The following is a 25,876-nucleotide window of genomic DNA, read 5'->3' as shown; positions in this document are numbered from 1 at the left end:
TCATAGTTTGATATCTACAAATTGGAGGCAGAATTTAACAAGGAAGTTAAATTACAACTAGGGATGCAAATTTTAATCAATTTCCTTTCCTTTCACCTTAATGACCAATTAATCGATTCATTATTATGTAAAAAATACAAATACAAATACAAAAAGCGTGTTTTTACACCTGTCTTTAGGCCTACTCAAGTTAATCAACCAAGCATAATTCAAAAGATTAACTAGTCGGGATTAAAAAATCCAGACTCCCAACAACGTACCTCTGTGTTTCCCACAGGCTGAAAATGTACTTTGTTTAGGGTTAATTACTTGTCTTTACATTGTGTCCAATGGAATCCAACTGGTGATCAGGGGGAATAATAATAATAATAATAATAATGAATTTTATTTATATAGAACACTTTAAAATACAACGAAATCTCAAGGTGCTTCACAGAAAGAGTAAAACAATCATAGTACAATGTTAAAACTGGTCAATTTACACAAAAAATCATGTGATTATAGGCATAAACCAAAATAAGGGTTAAAATAAGATGAATAAAATTAGAGACAAAAATGTCAAGTTTAAAGGGAAAGCACATGAACCAGGACCCTAGGGGAAAGCAGAGAGGAACAGGTGAGTCTTAAGATTTGATTTAAAAACAGCGAGTGAGTCTGAGGCCCTAATCGTTCCTGGGAGCTGATTCCACAAGCGTGGCCCCAGCGACGAAAAGGCACGATCTCCCATGCTTGTCAGCTTTGTCCGTGGCACAGCAAGAAGATTTGAGCTGCCAGACCTGAGTGTCCGGGGTGAGGATTGAGGGGTGAGGAGCTCCTGGAGGTAGGTTGGACCGGTGCAATTTATGGCCTTGAACACCAGGAGGAGTAACTTGAAGATGATCCGTTGGTTTATTGGGAGCCAGTGAAGGGAGTGGAGGACTGGAACATGCAATGAAGTCTCTGCACTGGACTCATGTTAACTTTAAGAGTGTTGAGCAGTGTTGTCCGATTAAAAAGTATCAAGTTACTCTTTACAATTACCGTTACCAACACGTAAATTTGGAGAAAATGTGGAATTTTATTTTTTTTACTAACGTTTTCAGAGACAGACTGTCGGATTGAGTACAGAGCTACTGCATCACCAAATGACAGACATGACGTGATGCGCACATTAGGCGCATTACCGAACGATTTTGATCAATTTCTATAGCCTACATTGACTAACTTTTGATTTTGCGCCACAACTTATGTATTGGAAACACTGGCACTGTAATCTACTGTTTTTTTATTTAAGAATAAGAGCATATCTACATGGTCAGGGTTGAGTCCAGTGTGCAGCCTGGTGACAGTCAGTCCAGTATGGAAGCCCATTCCCTCCACTCAATAAAATAAAAAACGACTCAATTATGACTTTATTTCTCAAAATTCTGACTTTATATCTCACAATTCTGACTTTATTTTTCTCTCACACAAAAAATGTCTGAATTCCGAGATATAAAGTCAGAACTCTGGATTCTCATACTCTTGGAGGAGCAGCCCACTCCATTGATAACAAGTCCATAAAGTCCTTCAGCCAATTTTCTATGCTGAAACATTTGGTTTACGTTGTTTCCAGTTCATTAAAATAATTGGCTGATAGGAAGGCCAATGCAAAAATACGCTGTTCAAATTGTGATTGTACGTTGTCCATTTTCACATCTAGTATACAAGTTACCGGACATGGTTTGATATCTATATTAAGAATTTATGCTAAGTTTTCAACAACATAGCTACAACCAAAATCTCTTAACAAGTGGACAATGCCACAATAAGTGCATAAGTGTGCCCTCTACTTCACAACCATGCCTGCACAAGTTTGATAACCTGTGGTCAATTCTTTTTCAATGTGCAGGGTGTAATATAGGCCCTGTGTATTACCTTTACAATTTAAAATTTGTATCTGGCACAATAGCATTTTTAATTGCTGCATCCCATTGTGTTGTAGATATGAGCACACCCATGTCACCTTAATTTAGTTTGGGTGTTGCAGTCAGGTGAAGCAAGGCACAACAACCTGAAACTGTACCTCAGCTCCCCTTAGTTTATCCACTAGATCTCGCTTGTTTTCCTATGTGTATACCCTTAGAAAGCAATGATTTGATAATGGACTTTATTTGCAAATAAGTAAAAAATTCAGAGTCTTTCAGCCCAAACTGTGTTTTCAGTTCATTAAATGGAACCATGTCCCCATTCCTGATCACTTGCCCCACCAGTTTTATGCTACACTGCTACCATACATTGTTCTTAAGGGTTTTACCACCTGCTGTAAAGAGAGAATTGTTCCATAATGGACATGATGATAAAGACATTCCACTAAAAGCCAAACCTTTCTGTATTATTTTCACTATTTCACATGAAAACTGTGTCAGTAGATTGTCCATTCTAAGAATGGGTTTCAGGTTATACCATAGAACAGGCAGAGATAAATGTGTATCTCTTTTTCTCTCTCGCCATGATAAGCCCAAAGCAAGGGGTACCTTGTATTGTATGCTATATACTACTGGTAGATCTCCTCTATGTCGTAGATTAGACAGAAGTGTCGTAGAAGTGTTTTTGTAACTGATCCTGGGTTTTTTATTTCTCCATTGGAAGTCTGAAAATAATTGATTTATTTCCTTAAACCAGCTAGAGGGGAATTTAAGTGGTATAGATGAATTGAGAAAAGCCACCCTTGGTAAAATGTTCATTTTTATAACTTTAATTCTGCTCCACAGTGATAGAGGCAAAACTGTCCACCTTTTAATGTCTTCCCTTACAGATTTTAAAAGATCTGGTGCATTTAACTGAACGATTGTTCCAATAGGGTTTCTAATTTTGATTCCTAAGTATTTCATACCTTTTGTGTTCCAATTAAAAGAGGTAGTGCCTAGATGTGATTAAAAAGTGAAATGATTAAGTGGAATAATCTCACTCTTACTGTAATTTACTTTATAACCAGAAAACTGACCAAATGTATTGATCACCTGTAGCACATGTGGGATAGAATGCTTTGGTTGGTAGTGCTGTTATTTATGAAATATCCTTGGTGGCATGAGGAACTGATTTGAGGAATTAAAATGGTGATAATGTTGGACAGTGACCTGACACCTTTTTCTCAACCTCCTCAGCCAGAGGCACAAAGTAGGGACATGAATACGGTAACACTTTATTTTCCGGGTCCACAATTTCCTAATAATTTCCTAGAAAGGAACTGTTCATTTCTTAGGAAGTAAGTAGTGACAGCAAAATAACAAAAATCCCATTCTGGGATTGCAACCTGAATACAGAGCTGTGCGTCTTTCAGCACCATCAAGGCCTGGAAAGCGGAAAGGAGAGAGAGAAGCAGAGAGGGAGGAAAATAGAATGACCAAAAAATATACAGACCCAAAACGCATTTACATAAAGGTGTGGAAAGCAGTATGGACGGCACAGACTGCAGAGGGAGCTGCAGGTGAGCAGCAAATGTGAATCAAATACCTGTTGCTACATAATGGAGCCAAAGCTATGAAGTGGGAGCTGAGAACGTTTGTAGGAGATGTTGGCTACGGTGCCAGATGATTATGTTGCAAAACCGGACTGCGCATTTACATTGTCTGGTCAGGACTACCGACCGGACATGTAGGCTAATAAATAATAATTATAAAACCTGACTTTCCGGTCTAAAATCGGCATCTGGCAGCCAAGGTTTTGTGTAAACAATAATTGAGTCTTCCCTGTATTTTTTTCCTGTGTGCCTTGGTACCAGAAAGATTGGTAGGCCTATCTATAAATGTATTGTATGAAGAATTAACTAGTTGATTGCTCCTTGGTGTAGGCTAAACACTGTATTGGCTTGTTATGGCATAGCTTCATAGTTTTTAATTGGCTATTGACGGGACCCACTGCATTTGAGTTGTTGACGAGTACACACTACCCGACTGCGTCCAGATTCCACTTGTAAAAATCAAACATGTTTGATATAATCGTAGTGGCTCCGACTCACGTCGGGAGACAAGAGATTAGAGTCTGTTCCCCTCACACACTTGTCGATTTTCTGTGCCAACTGGCCACGCCGACTGCCCCAAAATCTGCAGACTAGTGCAGACCAGGACAGACTCGGCCCGATTGTGAATCCTGGCTAAAATCGGGGCAATAGCTGTCTAGTGTATCCCCAGCTTTACCAGCTACCAAATATTGCAAGATGTCGGTTAGTGGACATAGCATTAAAAATGTGTGCCCTGAATTTACTTCAAATGGTCTGCTTGAATGAATGAATGAACTAGAATCTCTTTCAAACAAACATCAAATGAAATAGAATTTTATGAAAATGAATTAAAAGGGATTACAGAACTGACATTGCAGAATACATACTCAAGTGGGGTTTTTTTAATACAATATCTTATCAAAACTAAGACATCATGAAACACAAAGTAATAAATAATGGCTGATAAAGGAATACATAATTTTGCGCTATAACAATGACAAACTAGTGAAGAAATAGGTGGAATCTTAATGTCATCCCTAAAAAAGGAATGTATATTGAGCTACTTGGATGCATGTGCAAAGCATTATCAAGATTTAGCTCTTATAATGTATTTAGTGTTGTTTTCTTTCTCCATTTTTGCATGAATTATAGTAGCATGCAAGGGTAAGAGTTTACTGTCCAATTGTCCAACATGGAAAGCTAACAAAACAAGAAATGATATTTCCTATTGCAAAACTCTGCATTTATAGGTAACATTGGATATTTCCATTCATCTGGGTCATAGGTAAATTACTTCTTTTGCATTTCTTTGGTGATGAATAATGAATGTTGGTTCAAGTCCCTTTACTTAGAACTGGCTGACAGCACACAGCTGATGAGGTGAAGGGTTGAGGGTGAAGCCCACAGCTGGTGTCAGATCCAGTTCATCCTCTGTAACTCCGGGTGGAGGAGTGAAACGAAAGTGCTGGAGGAGAGAGGTGAAGAAGAGGAAGAGCTCCATCCTGGCCAGACTCTCTCCGAGACAAACCCTGCGACCTGTAAGACACAAGACAAATTCAGACACAGAATTCAGAAGGTGCCATAACTATTAGAAATGTGTGGATTTAGAAATATAAAAAATACATGAATTGTACAAATTTTCATGTCAAATGCAAAGAAAGATTTCACTCTTTACAGAAATTATATATCGTACCTGCAGAGAAGGGCATGAATGCATCTTTTGTCACAAATTTTCCATGCTCATTTAAGAAATGTCCCGGGTTGAATGTGTGGGGGCTCTCCCATTCACTTTCATCATGAAGGACAGACATCAGCAAAGGATACACAATTGTCCCCTGTCATGACAGGACAGAATATTTTAAATGATCAAAAAGGAAATACAATCACATATTTGATGATGTTCATTTTAACATGATCAGTTCTGCTGAATACATTATTCAGCACTTAATGTATTTCATGTATCTGACCTTCCTGATGAAGTAGCCCTGGAAGGTGACGTCTCGGCTGGTGACGTGAGGAATAGAAATGGGGACGATGTTGGCCAGTCTCTGAGTCTCATGGATGACGGCATCAGTGTAGGGCAGGTTCTTCCTGTCCTCCACCCGGACCGGACGACTTCCTATCACCCTGCTCAGCTCCTCCTGGACCTGGTCTGGACAAGCAAAGTAGGAAATAAAACTAAATTTGCCTACGTCTGCTACGCACCCTTAAAAAAAAAATGACATTCTTAATCTCTTTAGGCTTCTCTTTAGATTGCATCTGGTTCTCCTTTTTAAAAATATTGTTGGAACAAATCTGATTAACAACCAATTCTCTGTTTTCATAATTGTTCTTACAGCTTCTAAAATAGAAAGCACCTACTCTTTTCGTTATGTGGTCTCTACACTAGTACTGCTGTGACATTGGGCTATCGTATCTGTAACACTATTTTGAATCAATAAAATCAAAGAGTATAACTGAATCAGATGCACAGAGCCTTTGCTCTGATCTTGTCAACAATCTGGATTTCACAAATCTTCTTTCACTAGTAAAGACCCTGTGAGATCTTGATAGCTTGTGAAGTTAGCTGTGGTCTTACTGGCATTGTAGAACTCTCTGTCTGCAGCATTGGAATAATTTCTCTTTTTTAACTCATGTTAATGCTATTGAATTATCTGACTGCCTTCAGTGGCATCACTCTGAAACAGGAGATGCAACCGCAACATACAGTATGATTGCAACCAACCAAAGTACATTTAGAGAGCATGTTAATGTAACCTTACAAAAGGAAAATGAGGGACACTGATATCATAAGGGTGAGGTGGGTGGGGGTACTAAAGAATTTCATATGGTCTTATGATTATAGCTTGCCTTAAAATGGAGTAAGACAATGTAAGTACATGTAAATGTAAGAAATCGTGTTATTCCTATTGTCTAGGTTAGTGGTTCTCAATGCTGGTCCTCAGGAACCAGAGTACTGCTAGTTTTCTATCCTGCCAGGTATTTAATTGTATTCACTCTGCATCCTATGTGTAAATCATCTATCAACCTATTCATTTGCTATTCATTTGTGGACCCAGATTAGACACACAGATAATTGGATTATTGTACTTTTTATTCTCAAATGATTTTCATTTTTCAGAAAATGTAGCCTTAACCCAGACAATCGCCCTGGGTCATTTCTGCCCAAGAACTAATACTTCAACATGTTAAGTTGTAAAATATCTTGAAAAGTTGGTTGAAACACACAGTATTAGAGGGGTGCTGGCTCACAGGAACAGAAATTCAAAGTAAAAAGTTGTAGCCGCACTCCCACAGCTCCGATGCAGAATTCTTTATTGTATAAAAACCAACGTTTCGACAGAAACCTGTCTTCGTTAGGGTATATGGGAGTTTTTATACAATAAAGAATTCTGCATCGGAGCTATGGGAGTGCGGCTACAACTTTTTGCTTTGAAGTTGTAAAATATGAAATGGAAAAAGATGCCAAATTCATTCTCTTTAGAACAGCCCAGTTCATTCACAGGTTCATGTTTTCTATATGTTCTGTATGTTTTCTGGCTTTATGGCTGTGGATCTATTATGTCGCTCTTGCTGGAGAAATCTTAGTCCACAATTGATTCATAACTGTGTTTTCCTCACCTTAATCACCAAAGAATAAGAAACAGAGCAAACCGCATTCCTTATTGATTTATTAAGGGACGTAAAATTTTTCTCTTTATTACGATACAATTCTGACGAGTATGTGGGTCCATAACATGTGCATGCCTCAGCGCTGTTCTTACCCTGTACCCGTGGATATTTGGCCATGAACAGCAAACCCCATCTCAATGTAGTGCCTGTGGTATCTGTACCAGCAGCAAACAGGTTGGACACTGTGACTATGAGGTTCTTCTCATGGTAGTGAGAGTCCATGACACAGGAGTCCTGAGAGGAAACACAGCCACATATTGTAAACTAGACATGTATGCAGCATTGCTGTACATATTTTTTCTATGAAAGACATCAAAGGTGTTTCTCGTACCTCCTCTTTCTGCTTACGGATCAGAAAAGAGTCTACAAATCCCCTGCACATCTGAGGGTTCAGAGTCTCTTTCAGATGCTTGACTAAGTCTCTGACATCCAAAATATTATTTTCAACATTTTTTAATATCAGCTCCCGGCTCTTTATCCAATTGGCCAGCCAGGGAAATGTGTTGTACAACTGCCACACAAGAGTACAGGTAACAGAGATTACAATTAGTGAGAATGTAAACCAAACACCAACCCAAAATGTAGATAAGCTTTAGAATTTAATTTCATTGAAAGATTCCAAGAATTCCGTGCAGTAAATTCATGATTATTGACAAAATCTTTCATGTTTTTTAAGTACCTTAGACTTTGTTGTTGTTTATCATTCCACTGCTTAGTTCTTTTGGCATTTTGCTTACTCAGGTGCTTTGGCCAACTTTCATGCCAAAGATGAAGTTTTACAGCATTGTATTTACTTTGTAGATTAGGCTATTAGCATGTGTATATAAACCAATATATGCAGGAATTTATTTCTACATTTACCACATCGCTGGTATACGGAAGAGGATTAGGGCCACATGTGAAAAATGTATTTGAGTTCTTAATCTCAGTATTCTGAGAATCAAGTCAGAATTCTGAGATTAAATATAAAATATAAAACATTTTCTCAGAATTCTGACTGTGACAAACACTTCCAGAGTGTACCAAGCTTTCTGCAGCACCTATGTACCATCTACTACCAGTTACCAGTGTGCTGACAAATAAGAAACCTGCCTGTTTACTTTAGCTGGGTGTGCCCTTTTGGTAAAAACACACATCTTTTGTAGCTGCCAGCAGAGATTAAGGTACAACCCAAAAGAGGGACTACAGAATCATGGAAAGATTTGGCTGTACACATTTGTAAATCATTGCCTTCTTTGTGAACTCCTTAGACTTTCCAGCTGTCATAGTTTGATATCTACAAATTGGAGGCAGAATTTAACAAGGAAGTTAAATTACAACTAGGGATGCTAATTTTAATCAATTTCCTTAATCAATTGTCAGTCACCTTAATGACCAATTAATCGATTAATTATTATGTAAAAAATAGGTTTTGAAATAGAAAACAGAAAATACAAAAAGCGTGTTTTTACACCTGTCTTTAGGCCTACTCAAGTTAATCAACCAAGCATAATTCAAAAGATTAACTAGTCAGGATTAAAAGATCCAGACTCCCAACAACATCTACTGGTTGAAATCTGCACTTAGGCCGGTGTAAACATGTGGCACCTTGATGAATTTGTCCATTGCGTCTTTGTCCCTTGCCATGTGTTTCACAAAATGCATTTCGTGCCACAAAATAAACTTTGTCGTAATTTAAATACAAATGAATACATCTACACAAACAAGTTTCATTTAGATATAAGATGATTTCATCCACAAAATTTAAATGGTGTTTTCATTTTCATCCACGAAATCAAAAGCCAATTTCATGCACAAAATTAAGTGTTGTTTATGCATTTTGTGGATGAAATCAAACAAGTTGTTTCAGGATTTCATGTTACGAAAAGAATGAAATTCACAAGGTAATATCTCCATCTCACTGACGGCCTCAGGTAGCAAGATTCCCTGTGAAATCTCTCCCTGGCAGGCACAGCTGCTGTCAAATAAATGTACAGTATGTTTTAGGTCTGTTTCTTATCCCTTTGAATGAAAGGTGGTAATAGGCATAATCAGTCAGCATAGGCCTACTGTAAGGAAATACCTTGAGTGATTTAAAAGATTGCAACTGTTTTTAGAATAGATATGATGTTGATGTTGATGATGATGATGATGTCAGTACAAAGTCTCTGCTCCCCAATCATAGCAGTTTTTCATTTTCTAAAATCCACCCGATAATGAAATGCCTGTGTAGGAATTAAGTTGATTTCCAGTTAATCAACTTTTAAAACAACATCAAGTCAATAAACAAAGATTATGCTTACCCGGATTGGTGCAGAACCTGAAATGCGTATGGTCTCATTGGCCCTATTCACCATGCATCTGAATCGGGGGTCAGTGTATTCAAATCTGCTACCATACACAATGGATGAGATAATATTGGATGTAGCGTAATTCACTGGACATGTTGTGTCAAATGCATTCCCTGTTAAAAACAGCAGTGGGAAACAATGAAAGTGTAAAGACTGGAATACAAGACAAACAATACAAAAGAGCATGTTACATTGAGATATGTTACTCCATACCTTCATGCTCTGCAAACACTTTCATCAGATGGTGGCATTCCTCTACGATTTTCTCCTCAGCTGCTCTCTTGCCCATCCCAAAGTCTCTCAGGTTAGTCAGGGCAAAACGCCTCATCTCTTTCCAGGAATCTCCATTGGCAAACAGAATTCCTGCAGAAATCAGAAATTATCACAGATAAAACAAGCTAGAAATGAAAAGATAGAACACTGCAACAAATGATAAAAAAATAAAAAAATAAAAAAACAAATCCAGAATGATTTGAAACAGGTGAAACAAACAGAACTTGTTGGTGTTGTTGCTTTTGGTATAGTTGTTCATTGCTATTATTTCTTTATTATACCTCTTTATCAGACTGTGCTGCTAAAGGTTTTGTAAGGGAAGTCCATACCATGTCCTTGATTGATTTCACGAGAAAGAGGGGTGATGCCTCTATCCCCAAACTCCTCTGCATGGTTGACCAGAGCCTGCTTGACTGCCTTGTATCCTGCCAGGACCACCACTTTATTGGGTCCAAAGTACACCGTAAATACAGATCCATATTTCTTAGAAAGCTGGAAAAATCAATCATGCAGTCAAATACTGTATCTCAGAAATAAACCCAGGACACTCATTATTACAAAAAAAAAAAATTATATTATATTGACCATAAACATTCTTTTTTCATATATCTAAACCTTTACATACTACTGTGTACTTATCGGTAAAAATTCTAAATGCAATCTTTCATAAACCAAGGTCTGTCACATCCTTTGACATTCTAATAAATTGCAACATGGTGACTCATTTAACCCAAACACAGTCAACCAAGCCATCATTTAACACTAGAAAGGCCAATGGAAAACTGGTCCAGTTAAAATCATGGAGGGATTTTTTGAAAGCTGAGATAATTCAGTTCTAAAATTCAAAACAGGCCTAAACTGACGATTGCTTGGCCTTTCTCGTGTTAAACTCACCTCACACAGGGTGTGGTGGGGCCTCTTGAGATCCAGCTGCAACAGGTTACCAAGCAGGGGAAGAGGTTTGGGTCCTGGAGGCTCCTTCCCCTTTTCCTGGGAGCTGAAGTTGGAGGAGAAGAGGTAGAGGACCAGCAGGAACACAGCAGCCCCCAACAGGGTGGTGGGACTAAGGGACAGGAAGAAACCTAAATCTTCGACAAGAGACATTGTTCTTGACATACTGTATACTCCTCTGACTGAGCTTTATCGGTCAAGGAACAATGTTGTTTGTGCTCGCAGTAGCATCACCGTGACGTATTCCTGTAGGGTTGGGAGGGGTGGAGGGTTGGGACAAAAATACGTCTCAAAGGAGGGGCAAAGAAGAATGTTTGAGTACAAGGCCTTGCTTAGACAGGCTTTAACCCGGCATGCTTGGCCAGCAGACCCATCCTATTGAAAGAACATGTTAAGAGCAGACACTAACACTTTCTTTCCATTATAGTATCCTGAATTCCTGTATCCAAACAAACACACGTAGATACAGTATGTTGCAGGTTAACATGAGCTACCTGTCTCTTAGGCCATAAATCCCTTGCAAATCTCTGCTGTTGACTACTGCACAGTCATTCACCCTCCTCTGCCCATCTCTTACTTTCTTCAATGTACACCTATCATGGAAATGCTTGTAAAAATTATTCTCTTGTACACCAAAAACCCTTCTCACTTCTACCTCTTTCTGGAATCTGATTGGGTGAAACCTGGTTTGAAATATGAGTATGCTGTGTTGATGAAATCCTTTGTCAAGTATGAAATTATTTTTGCTTCATTCGACACACCTGTTGATTAATTCCGATAGATTTCAGCATACAATCTGGAAAGCATTTCAATGCTTTTTTTCTAAATGGTGAATATACATAAAGGCACATAATGTGGTAATTAGAACAAAGTATATAATTACTGGCTAAAGGAATGGGAACATGTCAAGCAGGTTCCTGATAATCCCTTAACCATCAGTGTGACGAGGATCATTTTACAGGCCCGTCAGAAGCCCCAACAGATAAAGCATGCCGCGTTTGAGCATAAATTTTAGAATCATTAACTTCACAAAGTACATTCTCACCAATACAAAGATCCTCTTGAAGCTTAGAGAATTAAACATTCACAAATAAATTTATATTTGGGCCATGGCTTTAGAATATGTATTGCAGACTCATTGCGAAAGGAAATGATTATAGGTTCAAGTCATTCTCCTCAGAGACATCTGACAGCACAATGGATGTGGTGGAGGGTTTAGGATGAAGCCTACAGATCCAGTGTCAGGTCAAGTTGATCCTATTACACCAGCTAAGGAGTGAAATGAAAGAGCTGGAGGAGGAAGGTGAAGAAGACGATGAGCTCCATCCTGGCCAGACTCTCCCCCGGACACATCCTGCGAACTGAGAGATTAAAGAGTGCGAGAGGATTAGAAAAGGAGTGTAATTAAATTCACAACACAAACACTGACAAAACGTTTATATCCACAGAAAAGGGCAAGAGGGCAAATTAGATCTAGATTAGATGACCACCATTTTCCAGGAGCACGGCAGGAGTAATGTGTGGGAGTTGAGTTAGCCAACAACTAAGAACAAGTACATTATGGAAGGTCTCAAAACAATGAGTAACATTGTAACAGACTATAGCTCAGAATTGACCATGGGCTATATAGGCATTAGAATTATAATCAGTAAATCAGAAATCATTTGGATTGAACAGGTAGGTAATGCAGAAAAAGCTTACTGCCTTAACATATTATTCTTATGATGATTTCACATCTGGCAGAGTCAGTAAGTATGTGAACTACTCCTTGACCTGCAACAACTGATTTGAGTGCAGTAGTTGGTCACACAAATATGATAGAGGAAATAGTGAGGACCGGGATAAAAAAAAAAAAAACACATTCCACCAGTCCCATTTGCCGGACACCTCTTTCAGATGTGCTCAGGCCAGCAGGGAACCGATTGTCATTGTTAGGATTAGACTATAAACTTTTGAGCAATGAATGAAATTAATTTGAAAAGTGCAATCATTACACTTTTAAAATATTACCAATCCCTGTTATAATCGTTGTTATGAGCATATACTGTATAGTGATCAGTAAACAGGAAACACCTGGTGGACAGTTAATGTAATGACCGTTGTGATACTGCAGACAGCAGAGTTTAACTATTAGGAATATGTCCTGATGACAAATCTACAACAGCACTACTGACTGATCACATCAAATAACATGCTGGGAGTCAGCTAGCCACTTGGCTGACTAGTTAGGAAGATAAGATTCAGGCATATTTGAAGCAGTGGTCTTTGCTGATGAGCGAACTCATCTTTATTGTGCTGTATCACACTATACCTGATAAAGGAGTTACTCAGATTGTTTTGACAGTAAATGAGTAAAGGGAGGGGGGAAATGTGTAACATTATGCAGCAGATCTGGAAAAAATGTTTAATCAGGAATTGCTAGCAATGACATGTTGAATATATGACAAGTACAATATAGCCTAAAACATGTAACCAAAATAACTAAAGTAAATGTTCATTTTCATCTTTGGTGTTTTATACTTCAGTGTGAACAAGATGAGATACACACACATCCCAACTTAAGAAGGTGCTAGAGTTCAGTAGCTTACAAGGAAGACTGCATACTGCTCTTTCATATTTATTCAACCAGTTAACATTTTGACACTAGGTCTTCATCGAGTATCTGCTATAGGAAGAAACAGGTGTGTCAATTTTAGTCAATCAATGACATCACTTCCTGGCATAGAAAGTACACAGTTTAAAGAAAGTAAAAACAGTTTACAAAGTACAACACACAATCCCAAAGTACATCAGCATTAGAAAATTCAAGAAATATAATCAATAATATAGATCAATCAATAATATATACACCAACATCAAATGAAATAGAAAGAAATACAACTCATTGTACCAGAAATAAGATTTCATCCACAATACTCATTAAGCCAGAAAAATATTGTGGGTTCATATGTCACACGTATCAATCCCAAAACATATCAGTACCAGAGCACATCATTCATTGGGATAGAAAGAGGAAAACACACCAAAATTAATCAGCATCATGATCTCTTCATTATTCACCAGAATTTGGATGTCCTCAGATACATATAAAATATTTACGCCAAAAATGGTTTTGGAAAGAGATTTTTTTTCCAATTTGAATATCCACAGCGTTTCTCTTTTAGCAGGATTCCGGCAGCATCCTCAATCCTGTACATGATACACTCTGTTTCCAATACCTACTGTATGTATCCAAGGAAACCGACTGGCTGTCTTGTCTGATTTGAAATAAACTACAAGATGACTTAACTTGTCTCCTGTCTGTATGCTGCTGTGGTGTTCCTTCATCCTGATCTTCAGGCATCTGCTGGTTTTGGCTACATAGGATATAGACCACAAGGACATCTCAGCATGTAAATCCCATTGGTGGATGTGCAGGTAATGAAGCCTCTGCCCTATATGAGGGTGAGTAGAAGACTCTGAGAGGCGTGAAGTGTCTCCTCCCTGACTGACTCACCTGAATTTGATGACATTGGCACTGTGGTGAAGGCACCGTGGTAAACAGACACCAAAACAATCAAAAGCTCCAGAGCTTTTCCTCACTGACGACTGACAGCACACAGCTGATGAGGTGAAGGGCTCAGGGTGAAGCCAACAGCTGGTGTCAGATCCAGTTCATCCTCTGTAACTCCAGGTGGAGGAGTGAAACGAAAGTGCTGGAGGAGAGAGGTGAAGAAGAGGAAGATCTCCATCCTGGCCAGACTCTCTCCGAGACAAACCCTACGACCTGAAAGAACAAAGAGTTGCAACAGAATTAGAATTGAAGTTAAATTAAATAAAAGGTTAGAATTGTAAGACGTTTGACAAAAATACTGTACTAGATATATCTGGGTGTATAGCAGTGAAATATCTATGATCCCTAAAGAATAAAAACCTCACAAAATAAACATTGGCAAAGTTGTTATACCTGCAGAAAAGGGCATGAAGGCATCTCTCTTGACAAATTTACCATCCTTATCCAGGAAGTGGGAAGGGTTGAAAGTGTGTGGGCTCTCCCATTCACTCTCATCACGCAGGACAGAAGTAAGTAGAGGAAACACAGTAGTCCCCTGTACGCAAAATAAGACAACAGCTCTATGACATAAAGTCTCAAAAGAATGAGTATCGTTTCAAGTTTTCAGAGGAACATGCCCTGATAAAGGCAACCATGCCTCAATGGGTTTTTTAACCTCTGCAAGATGCTTTAGCCATGAGAATAAAGGCTTTTTAACTTTTCAATGAGAGAGTAGCCTTGGATTTTTTTGTTATGAAAACTAATTTGTGTGAATCTGTATTTAAACAACTGACCTTCCTGATGAAGTAGCCCTGGAAGGTGACGTCTCGGCTGGTGATGTGAGGAACATTAAGGGGGACGATGTTGGCCAGTCTCTGAATCTCATGGATGACGGCATCAGTGTAGGGCAGGCTCTTCCTGTCCTCCACCCGGACCTGACGACTCCCTGTCACCCTGCTCAGCTCCTCCTGGACCTGGTCTGGAGACACGTGACATGGGGAATAAATCTCTGATGAAAATGTAACGCCACGTAAGCACTCTTAAACAGAACAGAAGAGCAGTTGTCAGACTGTATGCGTCATCAGGTCTGATGTGTTTTGGAACCTTGAACATGCGGGTACTTGGCCATGAGCAGTAGACCCCATCTAAGTGTATTTCCTGTGGTATCAGTCCCAGCCGCAAACAGGTTGAGCACACTGTTGACCAGGTTATCATCATGGTAGTGTGAGTCCATGATTCCAGACTCCTAGTATGTACCGAGACACAGATGACAGGTATTTTAGCTATGGTTGGTTGATCGGTATGAACGGTGAAGCACTGAGGATGAGGAAGAATTCACTACAGTTGGACACCTCACCTCCAGACTCTGCTTCTGGGTCAGGAATGAATCTATAAAGCATCTGCACATCTGAGGGTTGAGAGTCTCTTTCAGACCCTTTATCAACCTTTTTGTCTCCTCCTTGTTGTCTTCCACATTCCTCAGCAAATTCCTCAAGGTTTTCAGCCAAGGGCCCAGCCAAGGAAATGCATTGTACACCTATAATTTGGTACAATGCAAACAAGCTCATTATTACATTAACATACACGACGAGGTTTCAAAATATGAGAGCCACCAGCTCTCTCCATTAGATAGACTGACCAGATGAATCAATGTGAAAGCTGTAAGCCCACATTGATTTCTTTTATGAAATCCATTTTAATAATGACAAAGATGTAGGAGAAGGAGAGGAAACAGTGATTTTAAAGCCTCGAGACAAGTGAGACATGAATTGTGAAAAAGAAGGCACAACACAATAACAGGAAAGTGGTCCTAATTTTGTAAACTCAGTGTAGCTATAGCTACAGATGATGTTATTTTTCAGTCCTTTGCTGCGATTGCCAATCATTTAAATTAGAATAATGTCTGGAGGACTGAACATTATGGACTATAACATGCACAGTTATATCAGGCATCTTGTGAGGTGTAAAAAAAATATTTTCAGAGAACGTATGGCCTATTTGGGGAAGTCGCTCAAAGTAAAATCACTCTACAGTACCTGGATGATAGCTGATCCTGTGAGATGGATGGTTTCATTGTCTCTGTCCACCATGGCTTGGAAGTCAGGGTCATTGTATTCAAATCTTTCTCCATACATGATGGCTGAAATGATATTGCAAGCTGCATAATTGACTGCCTGGGTGGTATTGAAGGCTCTACCTGTGACAAACAGAGCATGAATTATGTCAAATGTTAGGTCAAAGTTAGGTCAAATGTTTGAATTACTGTTGTATAAGCTTTGTACTGCAGTAGAGACGATAATGTTACCTTCATGTTTTTCAAATACTTCCGTCAGGTAGCGACACTCCTCAATGATTTTCCCCTCACTGATCTTTTTGCCCATCCCGAAGTCTCTCAGGGTACTTAGGGCAAAACGCCTCATTTCTTTCCACGACGCTCCATTGGAAAATATTATGCCTGGACACAAAAAGTGGTTGACTTGATTTGACAAGACAAATACAATTCAAATAAAAAGTCAGTTACTCAAAACATTCTTTACCATGCCCTTGGTTGAAATCATAGAATACAGGAGTGACCTCTCTGTCTCCAAACTCTTCAGCATGGTGGACTAGAGCCTGCTTGACCGTCCTATATCCTGCCAGGACCACCACCTTCTTGTGTCCCAAGTAGACTGTGAACACTGACCCGTATTTCTTTGACAGCTAAAGAGATGAAGGCAGGGGAAAGTGTGACATAGAGGAAGATAAGGAATAGATAAGGAATCTGGTACAATGTACTTATAATAAAAAATAATTTGCTGATATTAATTATAATTTCTATTAATTTCCAACATATCAAACATACTGAAAACATGTTTGTTTATGCAAGTAAATATGATTACTTATATAAATAAACATTTACAGTCTCCTAGCAAAGCAATGGGTAGAATCACAGTATTTCAGATAGATTAGACATTTCTCACATCACATAGAGTATTGTAGGGTCTCTTGAGATCCAGCTGCAACAGGTTACCAAGTAGGGGAAGAGGTTTGGGTCCTGGAGGCTCCTTCCCTTTTTCCTGGGAGCTGAAGTTGGAGGAGAAGAGGTAGAGGACCAGCAGGAACACAGCAGCCCCCAACAGGAAGACTGAACTGGAGGACTGGAGAAGACTATCTTCCAGTAGAGACATGTTCCCAGACTCACCAGGGACTGAGCTATTCCCCCGAGCGCGAGCCCTTAACAACTGTGATCAAAGTGGGTTTGACTAATGTGCAGAGCAACCAGTTGCTCCAGGAGAGACTGTGTTCAGCAACCCCCACCAGGCCTGTCAATCAATGAGTGTTGCTTACTGCTTTGAGGAAACGTCTGCACGGGCAAGCTGGGACAAAGCACCTAGGGTGGGGATTCAGTGCTACAATCAAGTTTTATTCAGTGTTGTCCATTAATTCATTTTTTACCAGATTTAGGCTACATTTCCCTAATGGATGATAAAGTGGTGGAATCTGACTGTGTATTAGGCTATAGCCTACATTACATTTTAAATATATTTGTTCAGCTTTAATCTGATGGGGACAAAACACAGCGGTAACTTTAGATAGTCCTTGAGTAACAAACTAATATCCAACCAGGATTTTGATTCTGACATACAGTAAACCTCCGCTAATTAATGCGCTTTGATACAGATTGAATGAATGAGGAAATGAAACAGCTTGTCTGGCTCTGTAAGAGGGAGGAGACAGAGAGAAACTCAGGGTTGAAGAAAACCTGCCAGCGAGCAGGTTAGGTTCGCAGAGTCAGTTACCATGGTAACTCTGGAGCTGAAAACCCGGAGTTTCCCTCATCTCAGGTTTAACAAACCTGAGTTTTCACTAAACCCGCTTTCTGGAATACCACCCTGAAGCCCAAAGTTATCCGTTTTGCAGACCTACTGGTAATAAAATTGATTCCCGACTTAATGGTCCATTCTATTTACAGTCTGGAATAAACAGCAGGGCCGTAAGTCAAACTATTGATGATCTTTATGCCTCTCAAAAATAAGATAAATTTGTGAAAAATGCAGTGCTGTTGTAGTCCACTTTTTTCCTCCCAGGATAAGCCCAATGATTCAACTTCTCGTTTTAATGCTTATATGGGGCGCCGATTGTAAAGTGGTCCACGCTGAAATTAACAGCAAGATTTCGCCACATTTAGCTCCAAACAACGTTTAAAAAAGTGATGTGAATTTTTTAAAGTCATTTTTTACCAGATTTACAGCAATATTTGTGAACTTTGTCATATTTACTTTTTTTGTAAAAAAAAAAATATTAAATATAATGTCAATGTTAAATCTAAATAGTCTATTAAATGTTAAACCTAAATGTTTAATCTAAATCTAAATGTTAAATGTTAAACCCAAATGTTAAATGTTAAATCTAAATGTTAAATGTTAAACCTAAATGTTAAATGTTAAACCTAAATGTTAAATGTTAAACCCAAATGTTAAATCTAAATGTTAAATGTTAAACCTAAATGTTAAATGTTACACCTAAATGTTAAATGTTAAACCTAAATGTTAAATGTTAAACCCAAATGTTAAATCTAAATGTTAAATGTTAAACCTAAATGTTACACCTAAATGTTAAATGTTAAACCTAAATGTTAAATGTTAAATCTAAATGTTAAATGTTAAACCTAAATGTTAAATGTTAAACCTAAATGTTAAATGTTAAACCCAAATGTTAAATCTAAATGTTAAATGTTAAACCTAAATGTTAAATGTTACACCTAAATGTTAAATGTTAAACCTAAATGTTAAGTGTTAAATGTAAAAGTCAAATGTTAAAAATAAAGTTAAATCTTAAATTTAAATGTAAATGTTAAATCTTAAATCTAAATCTTAAATCTTAAATCTTAAATCTTAAATCTAAATGTTAAATGTTAAATCTAAATGCTAAATGTCAAATCTAAATGTTAAAACGGTGCTTGGTGAAACTAAATATTTAGCTAATATGCAAATTCCACACTGCCGGTCAGCGGAAATACCAAAATAAAAGCTCGATGAAGAGCTCCAGCTCTAGGCCAATACTACTACAGCATTCAAAGGAAAGTAGGAGAAATGAGAGGAAGCAATAGAAATAGAAAGGAGGAGGACATCATATCAAGGATGAGGTTTGGTCACACCGGTCTGAACAATACATTAAACATAATGAATAAGCATGCTACGGGTAGATGTGATCATTGCGGACTACAGGAAACGGTGGAGCATGTATTTTTATACTGTTGTGGCGGACTCTATGGACATTATTCACCATAATCTGTGGTTTGGGTACGTTTAACACACGCAGTTATATTGTGTGCTTCTCAGGGTTAAGGAGACACGGTCCCTTTAAGAAAGTCTGTGTTTTCTGAGTGACGTCAGCTCGACGTAGGGTTGTTGTGTTGTTGGGCAGCGCGATGTAAATTGTCTGGCTCTGTGGGTTTCAAATAAATGACACACGAGTTGGTGTAGTCAACGAGAGAAGTTGTCCGTCTCCACATTCCTGCCACTTCTACACTGGTGACCCCTACGTTTGTCTGCTGGACATTTCCAGTGACAGCTCTTCTCAAACATGGGGACTAACGCAGTTTCCCTCAAACTGCCGGAGTTCTGGGAATCGTCGGCCTCAGCCTGGTTCGCCCAGATGGAAGCGCAGTTTGCGCTTCGGGAGATCACCGCGGACGCCACAAGATATTGTGTATGTAGTGAAGGGTTTGGAGGCAAATTCAATTGGAATTTGTAATTGCTTCCTTAGCTTTTAGGCATAATATCAGTGAATTGCTACTGTATGTTTTGTTTTATGTGCTTTTAATGTTTGCTTGTATGTTGTTTGAAATTCTGTATTGCTGCTATCTTGGCCAGGGCTCCCTCGAAAAAGAGATCTTGTAATCTCGATGGGACTCATCTGGTTAAATAAAGGTTTAATAATTAAAAAAAATACTTTTACGTGGTGTCGGCCCTCAGGAGTTCAACTCCATCCCGAGTGGTGAGCCTCCTCAAAACTCCCCTGCAGCAGGATAAATATGAGACACTCAAAGCCCATCTGTTGAAAGCTTTTGAACTTTCCGACGCCGAGCGGGGTAGCCGGCTCTTCTCTCTTCAAGGCCTCGGCGACAGCAAGCCATCTGAGCTCATGGACAGGATGCTGGATCTCCTGGGTGGGCACAAACCCGATTTCCTCTTCGTCCACCTGTTCCTGCGACAGCTGCCTTCCCAGGTACGGGCTTTCCTGGCCAACACCGCCATCACTGACTGCCGTGCTCTGGCCGATGAGGCTGATAAATTTTTCCTGGCTGGTCAGCAACACTGCGCGGCCACGTTGCTTCCTGCCCCAGCTCTTTCACCACTGCCTGGAGGCACAACGGTCGCCGCCGTAGCAACAGCTCCTCGTCGGCGGCAGGACCCCAGCCTGTGTTTTTACCACGCAAAGTTTGGGCCCAAAGCCAAGCGGTGCCGATCAGCATGCAGCTTCAGCATCAGCTTCAGCGGGCCGGCACTCAGTAGTGGCCCTGAGTGTCGGCAGGCTGCTGTTCATTCAGGACACCATCTTCGGACGTTTCCTGTGCGACACGAGCGCACAGAGGAGTGTCCTGCCCGCATCGGGAGTGGACATCCTGGCCGGCAGACACGGCCCCCCCCATGGAAGCCGCTAACGGCAGCCCCATCCGCACCTACGGCACGAGGTAAGTGGCGCTGTGTTTCGGCGGACAGCGGTTTGGCTGGGACTTTGTCACGGCGAAAGTGACCGTCTCCCTCCTCGACGCGGATTTCCTATGCGCCTATGGACTGCTGGTGGATGTCAAACACCGCCGCTTGATGGACGCTGTCACCTTCAGTTCAGACGCGCATGTACACTCAGCGGAGCAGACTCCATCAGACTGTCTAGCATGCTCTCCGCTGCGGACGAGTTTCTCTGTCTTCTCGCCGAGTTCCCGGACCTCACGCAGCCCACCTTCTCGTCGTCCACCGCCAAGCGCGGGGTGGAACACCACATCGCCACCACCGGCCCCCCGGTCTACGCCCGGGCCCGGCGGCCAAGCTCGCTGTGGTGGGAGTTTTCTGTAATAAAGAGACTTGGAGATGAGAAGTTGTCCTTCTGATATCTTTATTGTCTGCAGGCAAGGCGCAATGCTCACCCAGCAAGTGTGTGAGACAAAGAGCGAAGCAATGAGCTTTGTCCACCCTTCTTATAATCATGTAGTAGAAACAGCTGAGTCATGAGAAGTCTAGCACATTCTTATACTTGAAACATTCTACGATTTGGGTACATCTGTGCAAAACAAAGATAAACGGGCTAGCGTTCCCAGGGTCATCTTCACACAGTAGCCATTGTCTCAAGCCAGTGGAAATGTACTGAGAGCAGAAAACATAGAAATAAGACAGTGCTTCATGCATAGAGAAACAGAATGGTATAATATAATTTCCACTACACTCGCCATCGCCAGGACGGAGTTCGAGACTATGGAGTGCCTCGGCATCATTCGCCGCTCCAACAGCCCATGGGCTTCACCCCTCCACATTGCCCCGAGCCCTCTCAACAACGTGTCGACGCCGGACCGCTACCCGGTTCCGCACATCCAGGACTTTTCCGCCCACCTGGCGGGGAAAGTCATCTTTTCCAAAGTGGACCTCGTTCGTGGATACCACCAGGTGCCCGTCCACCCGCTGGACGTCCCCAAAACGGCGGTGATCACCCCATTCGGACTGTTCGAGTTCCTGCGCATGCCATTCGGCCTTAAGAACAACGCACAGACCTTCCAGCGCCTCATGGACTCGGTGCTACGGGACCTGCCTTTCCTTTTCGTCTATCTGGACGACATCCTCCTCGCCAGCACCTCCAAAGCGGAACACCTGTCCCACCTTCGGACTCTCTTCAAGCAGCTCAGCCAGCACGGGCTGATTGTCAACCCAGCCAAGTGCCAGTTCGGGCTGACCACCATCGACTTCCTTGGTCACCGCATCACCAAAGACGGGGCAGTCCCCCTCCCGTCGAAGGTGGACGCCGTCACAAACTTCTCGCGCCCGCTCACGATCAAGTCCCTGCAGGAGTTCCTCAGCATGGTGTACTTTTAACTTTTTTCATGCTCTCAAGGCCCCCAAACACGCGGTGGACTGGTCCGCAGAGAGGGACAGGGCGTTTACGGACGCTAAGACTGCTCTGGCTAACGCCGCAATGCTGGCGCACCTGTCACCTACGGCCCCGATCGCCATCACCACGGACGCTTCGGATTATGCCGTCGGCACGGTGCACGAGCAGTGGGTGGGCGGTGCCTGGCAACCGCTCGCTTTCTTCAGCCGCAAGTTACGCCCCAGTGAACGGAAGTACAGCACCTTCGATCGGGAGCTCCTCGGCCTCTTCCTCGCCATTCGACATTTCCGTTTCTTGCTGGAGGGCCGCCAGTTCCCGGCATTTGTAGACCACAAACCGCTGACGTTCGCCATGACTAAGGTGGCCGAACTGTGGTCCGCCCGCCAACAGCGGCAGCTTTCCTACATTTCGGAGTTCACCACGGACATACGGCATGTCGCGGGCAAAGCCAACCTCATAGTCGACTGCCTCTCCCGGGCCATTGTGGGGGCCGTTCACTTGGGACTTGACTACGCTCGCATGGCAGCTGATCAGGCCGCCGACCCGGACGTGCAGGCTTACAGGATGGCTGTCACAGGGCTGCAGCTGGAGGACGTGGTTTTCGACGACGCCGGCACCACACTCCTGTGCGACGTCTCCATGGGTCAGCCCCGGCCCATCGTTCCCTCTGGGTGGAGACGGCGTGTGTTCGACGCCGTCCATGGCCTCTCCCACCCGGGCAAAAAGCCATCTCTAAAGCTGGTGGTGGCTAGGTTTGTCTGAAGTTTGTCAGGTTTGTCAAAAAAGACGTGAGAGACTGGGCTGGCACCTGCATGGAGTGCTAGCGCTCTAAAGTGCACCGCCACACCAAAGCCCCCCGGCGCAGTTCCCAGTGCCCGAAAGGAGGTTCGACCCCGTCAACGTGGACCTGGTGGGCCCCCTTCCCCCCTCCCACGGTTTCACTTACCTCCTCACCATGGTGGACAGGACCACTCGATGGCCGGAAGCCGTCCCGCTGTCATCGACGACGTCCACCGAGGTGGCCCGGGCGTTCATCAGGTCCTGGGTCGCCCGGTTCGGCACCCCATCTGACCTCTCCTCTGACCAAGGCCCACAATTTACGTCCAAGCTCTGGAACGCAGTCGCAGAGGGCCTGGGGGTGAAGCTCCACCGCACCACCGCATACCAGGCCAACGGGTTGTGTGCCATGAAGGCCGCTCTTCGGGCCAGCCTCAAGGACAGCAGCTGGGTCGACAGGCTCCCGTGGGTCATGCTGGGCCTCAGGACCACCCCTAAAGAGGACCTCCAGTCCTCATCTGCCGAAATTGGTTTACGGCCAGCCGCTGCGGGTCCCAGGGGATTTCGTCCCTAACACCACGGCTCCCTGGTCTGCAGCCCGCCAACGGACCATGCTCCGGGACACGCCAGTGTTTTCGCACTGGTCCCCACTTCGCATCATGGCCTCCCGCGGTCTCACGTCCCCACAAGTCTGCAGTCGGCAGGGTACGTTTTCATCCGCCACGACGCCCACCGTGGGCCCCTGCAACCTCCCTACGACGGCCTGTTCCGCGTCCTGGAGACTGGGGACAAGCACTTCGTGGTAGACGTCGGCGGCAAGCCAGAGCACGTTTCTGTGGACCGCCTCAAACCAGCTCACCTGGACTTGGACCGACCCGTTGGCCTGGCCCTACCCCCGCGGCAGGGGCGCCCCCCTGCCCTGCCTCCACCCACCACCCTGCCCCCATGCCGCCGCAGGGTCCCCAAGGCTCCTCCTGCAGGCGCCCCGGCCCCCGTTTCCGTTCTGCAGAGCCGTTGCGGCCGGGCCATCCGTCCCCCTCCACGTTGACTTTCTCTGTTATGGTGAATTCTGGGGGGACGTATGTGGCGCACTCTATGGACATTATTCACCATAGTCTGTTGTTTGGGCAGGGTGCGAATTGCCGGGGGGGATGGGGGGGATGGGGGGGATTTCCCTCCCTCTGCTTTTGATATCCCCCCCTCTGGTCATTCATTTTTATCGCTGGTGGGGATACGTTTTATCCCTGCTTCTGGTCAGACTGAATTAAATAAATGCATTTCCTATGCCCAACAATTAGATTGCGCAATGAAATGCAATCGCAGGTGGGGACACGCTTTCCCCCAATCTCTGGCATGTTTTATTCTGTCAGTAAATTAAATACATGTATTTCTCCAATATGACAGTACATGGCGCAAACAACTTCCAAGAAAACCCGCATGGATTATAGAAGGTGCTTTCTTTGCAGCTCATAAATTTGCAGAGCTGTGGATAAAAGAAGGGTGACCAAGTGTAAAAAGAAAAGGAGGTCCGTCATCAACACTAACCCAGCAGGCACCAGACGTCAATGTAACGTCAGAAAGACGTTGGACTCTAACGTTGGACAGACGTTGAATTTTGGTTGGAAATGAAAATCGGGTTGACGCCAAAACCCAACGTCGGGTTGACATCAATCTCCAACGTTGTACAGACGTTGAATTTTGGTTGGAAATGAAAATCGGGTTGACGCCAAAACCCAACGTCGGTTTGACATCAATCTCCAACGTTGTACAGACGTTGAATTTTGGTTGGATATGAAAATCGGGTTGACGCCAAAACCCAACGTCGGGTTGACATCACTCTCCAACGTTGTACAGACGTTGAATTTTGGTTGGAAATGAAAATCGGGTTGACGCCAAAACCCAACGTTGGGTTGACATCAATCTCCAACGTTGTACAGACGTTGAAATTTGGTTGGAAATGAAAATCGGGTTGACGCCAAAACCCAACGTTGGGTTGACATCAATCTCCAACGTTGTACAGACGTTGAAATTTGGTTGGAAATGAAAATCGGGTTGACGCCAAAACCCAACGTTGGGTTGACATCAATCTCCAACGTTGTACAGACGTTGAATTTTGGTGGAAATGAAAATCGGGTTGACGCCAAAACCCAACGTTGGGTTGACATCAATCTCCAACGTTGTACAGACGTTGAAATTTGGTTGGAAATGAAAATCGGGTTGACGCCAAAACCCAACGTTGGGTTGACATCAATCTCCAACGTTGCACAGACGTTAAATTTTGGTTGGAAATGAAAATCGGGTTGACGCCAAAACCCAACGTTGGGTTGACATCAATCTCCAACGTTGTACAGACGTTGAAATTTGGTTGGAAATGAAAATCGGGTTGACGCCAAAACCCAACGTTGGGTTGACATCAATCTCCAACGTTGTACAGACGTTGAAATTTGGTTGGAAATGAAAATCGGGTTGACGCCAAAACCCAACGTTGGGTTGACATCAATCTCCAACGTTGTACAGACGTTGAATTTTGGTGGAAATGAAAATCGGGTTGACGCCAAAACCCAACGTTGGGTTGACATCAATCTCCAACGTTGTACAGACGTTGAAATTTGGTTGGAAATGAAAATCGGGTTGACGCCAAAACCCAACGTTGGGTTGACATCAATCTCCAACGTTGCACAGACGTTAAATTTTGGTTGGAAATGAAAATCGGGTTGACGCCAAAACCCAACGTTGGGTTGACATCAATCTCCAACATTGTACAGACGTTGAAATTTGGTTGGAAATGAAAATCGGGTT

General features: G+C 42.3%; 2 protein-coding genes across 2 annotated transcripts; both read right to left on the bottom strand.

Moving 5' to 3' along the window:
• Positions 1 to 4,724: 4,724 nt before the first annotated feature.
• On the bottom strand, positions 4,725 to 10,839 carry LOC144539458 (cytochrome P450 2K1-like). The gene is made up of 9 exons (XM_078284504.1): positions 10,630 to 10,839; positions 10,065 to 10,227; positions 9,676 to 9,825; positions 9,415 to 9,575; positions 7,464 to 7,643; positions 7,225 to 7,366; positions 5,428 to 5,612; positions 5,154 to 5,295; positions 4,725 to 4,996 (listed from the first exon to the last, which is right to left on the bottom strand). Exons 1-9 carry the CDS (start codon positions 10,837 to 10,839, stop codon positions 4,809 to 4,811), a joined length of 1,521 nt encoding a protein of 506 aa, XP_078140630.1. The 3' UTR covers positions 4,725 to 4,808.
• A 2,404-nt stretch (positions 10,840 to 13,243) lies between these two features.
• On the bottom strand, positions 13,244 to 17,385 carry LOC139915523 (cytochrome P450 2K1-like). The gene is made up of 10 exons (XM_071904165.2): positions 17,179 to 17,385; positions 16,756 to 16,918; positions 16,524 to 16,673; positions 16,255 to 16,415; positions 15,576 to 15,755; positions 15,323 to 15,464; positions 15,013 to 15,197; positions 14,633 to 14,774; positions 14,183 to 14,452; positions 13,244 to 14,042 (listed from the first exon to the last, which is right to left on the bottom strand). Exons 1-9 carry the CDS (start codon positions 17,383 to 17,385, stop codon positions 14,265 to 14,267), a joined length of 1,518 nt encoding a protein of 505 aa, XP_071760266.1. The 3' UTR covers positions 13,244 to 14,042; positions 14,183 to 14,264.
• Positions 17,386 to 25,876: the final 8,491 nt, after the last annotated feature.

This window comes from Centroberyx gerrardi, chromosome 7 (genome assembly GCF_048128805.1).
Source record: "Centroberyx gerrardi isolate f3 chromosome 7, fCenGer3.hap1.cur.20231027, whole genome shotgun sequence".
Lineage (NCBI taxonomy): Eukaryota > Metazoa > Chordata > Actinopteri > Beryciformes > Berycidae > Centroberyx > Centroberyx gerrardi.
The sequence above is the reverse complement of the archived record's forward strand: the minus strand, read 5'-3'. Positions and strand labels throughout refer to the sequence as shown.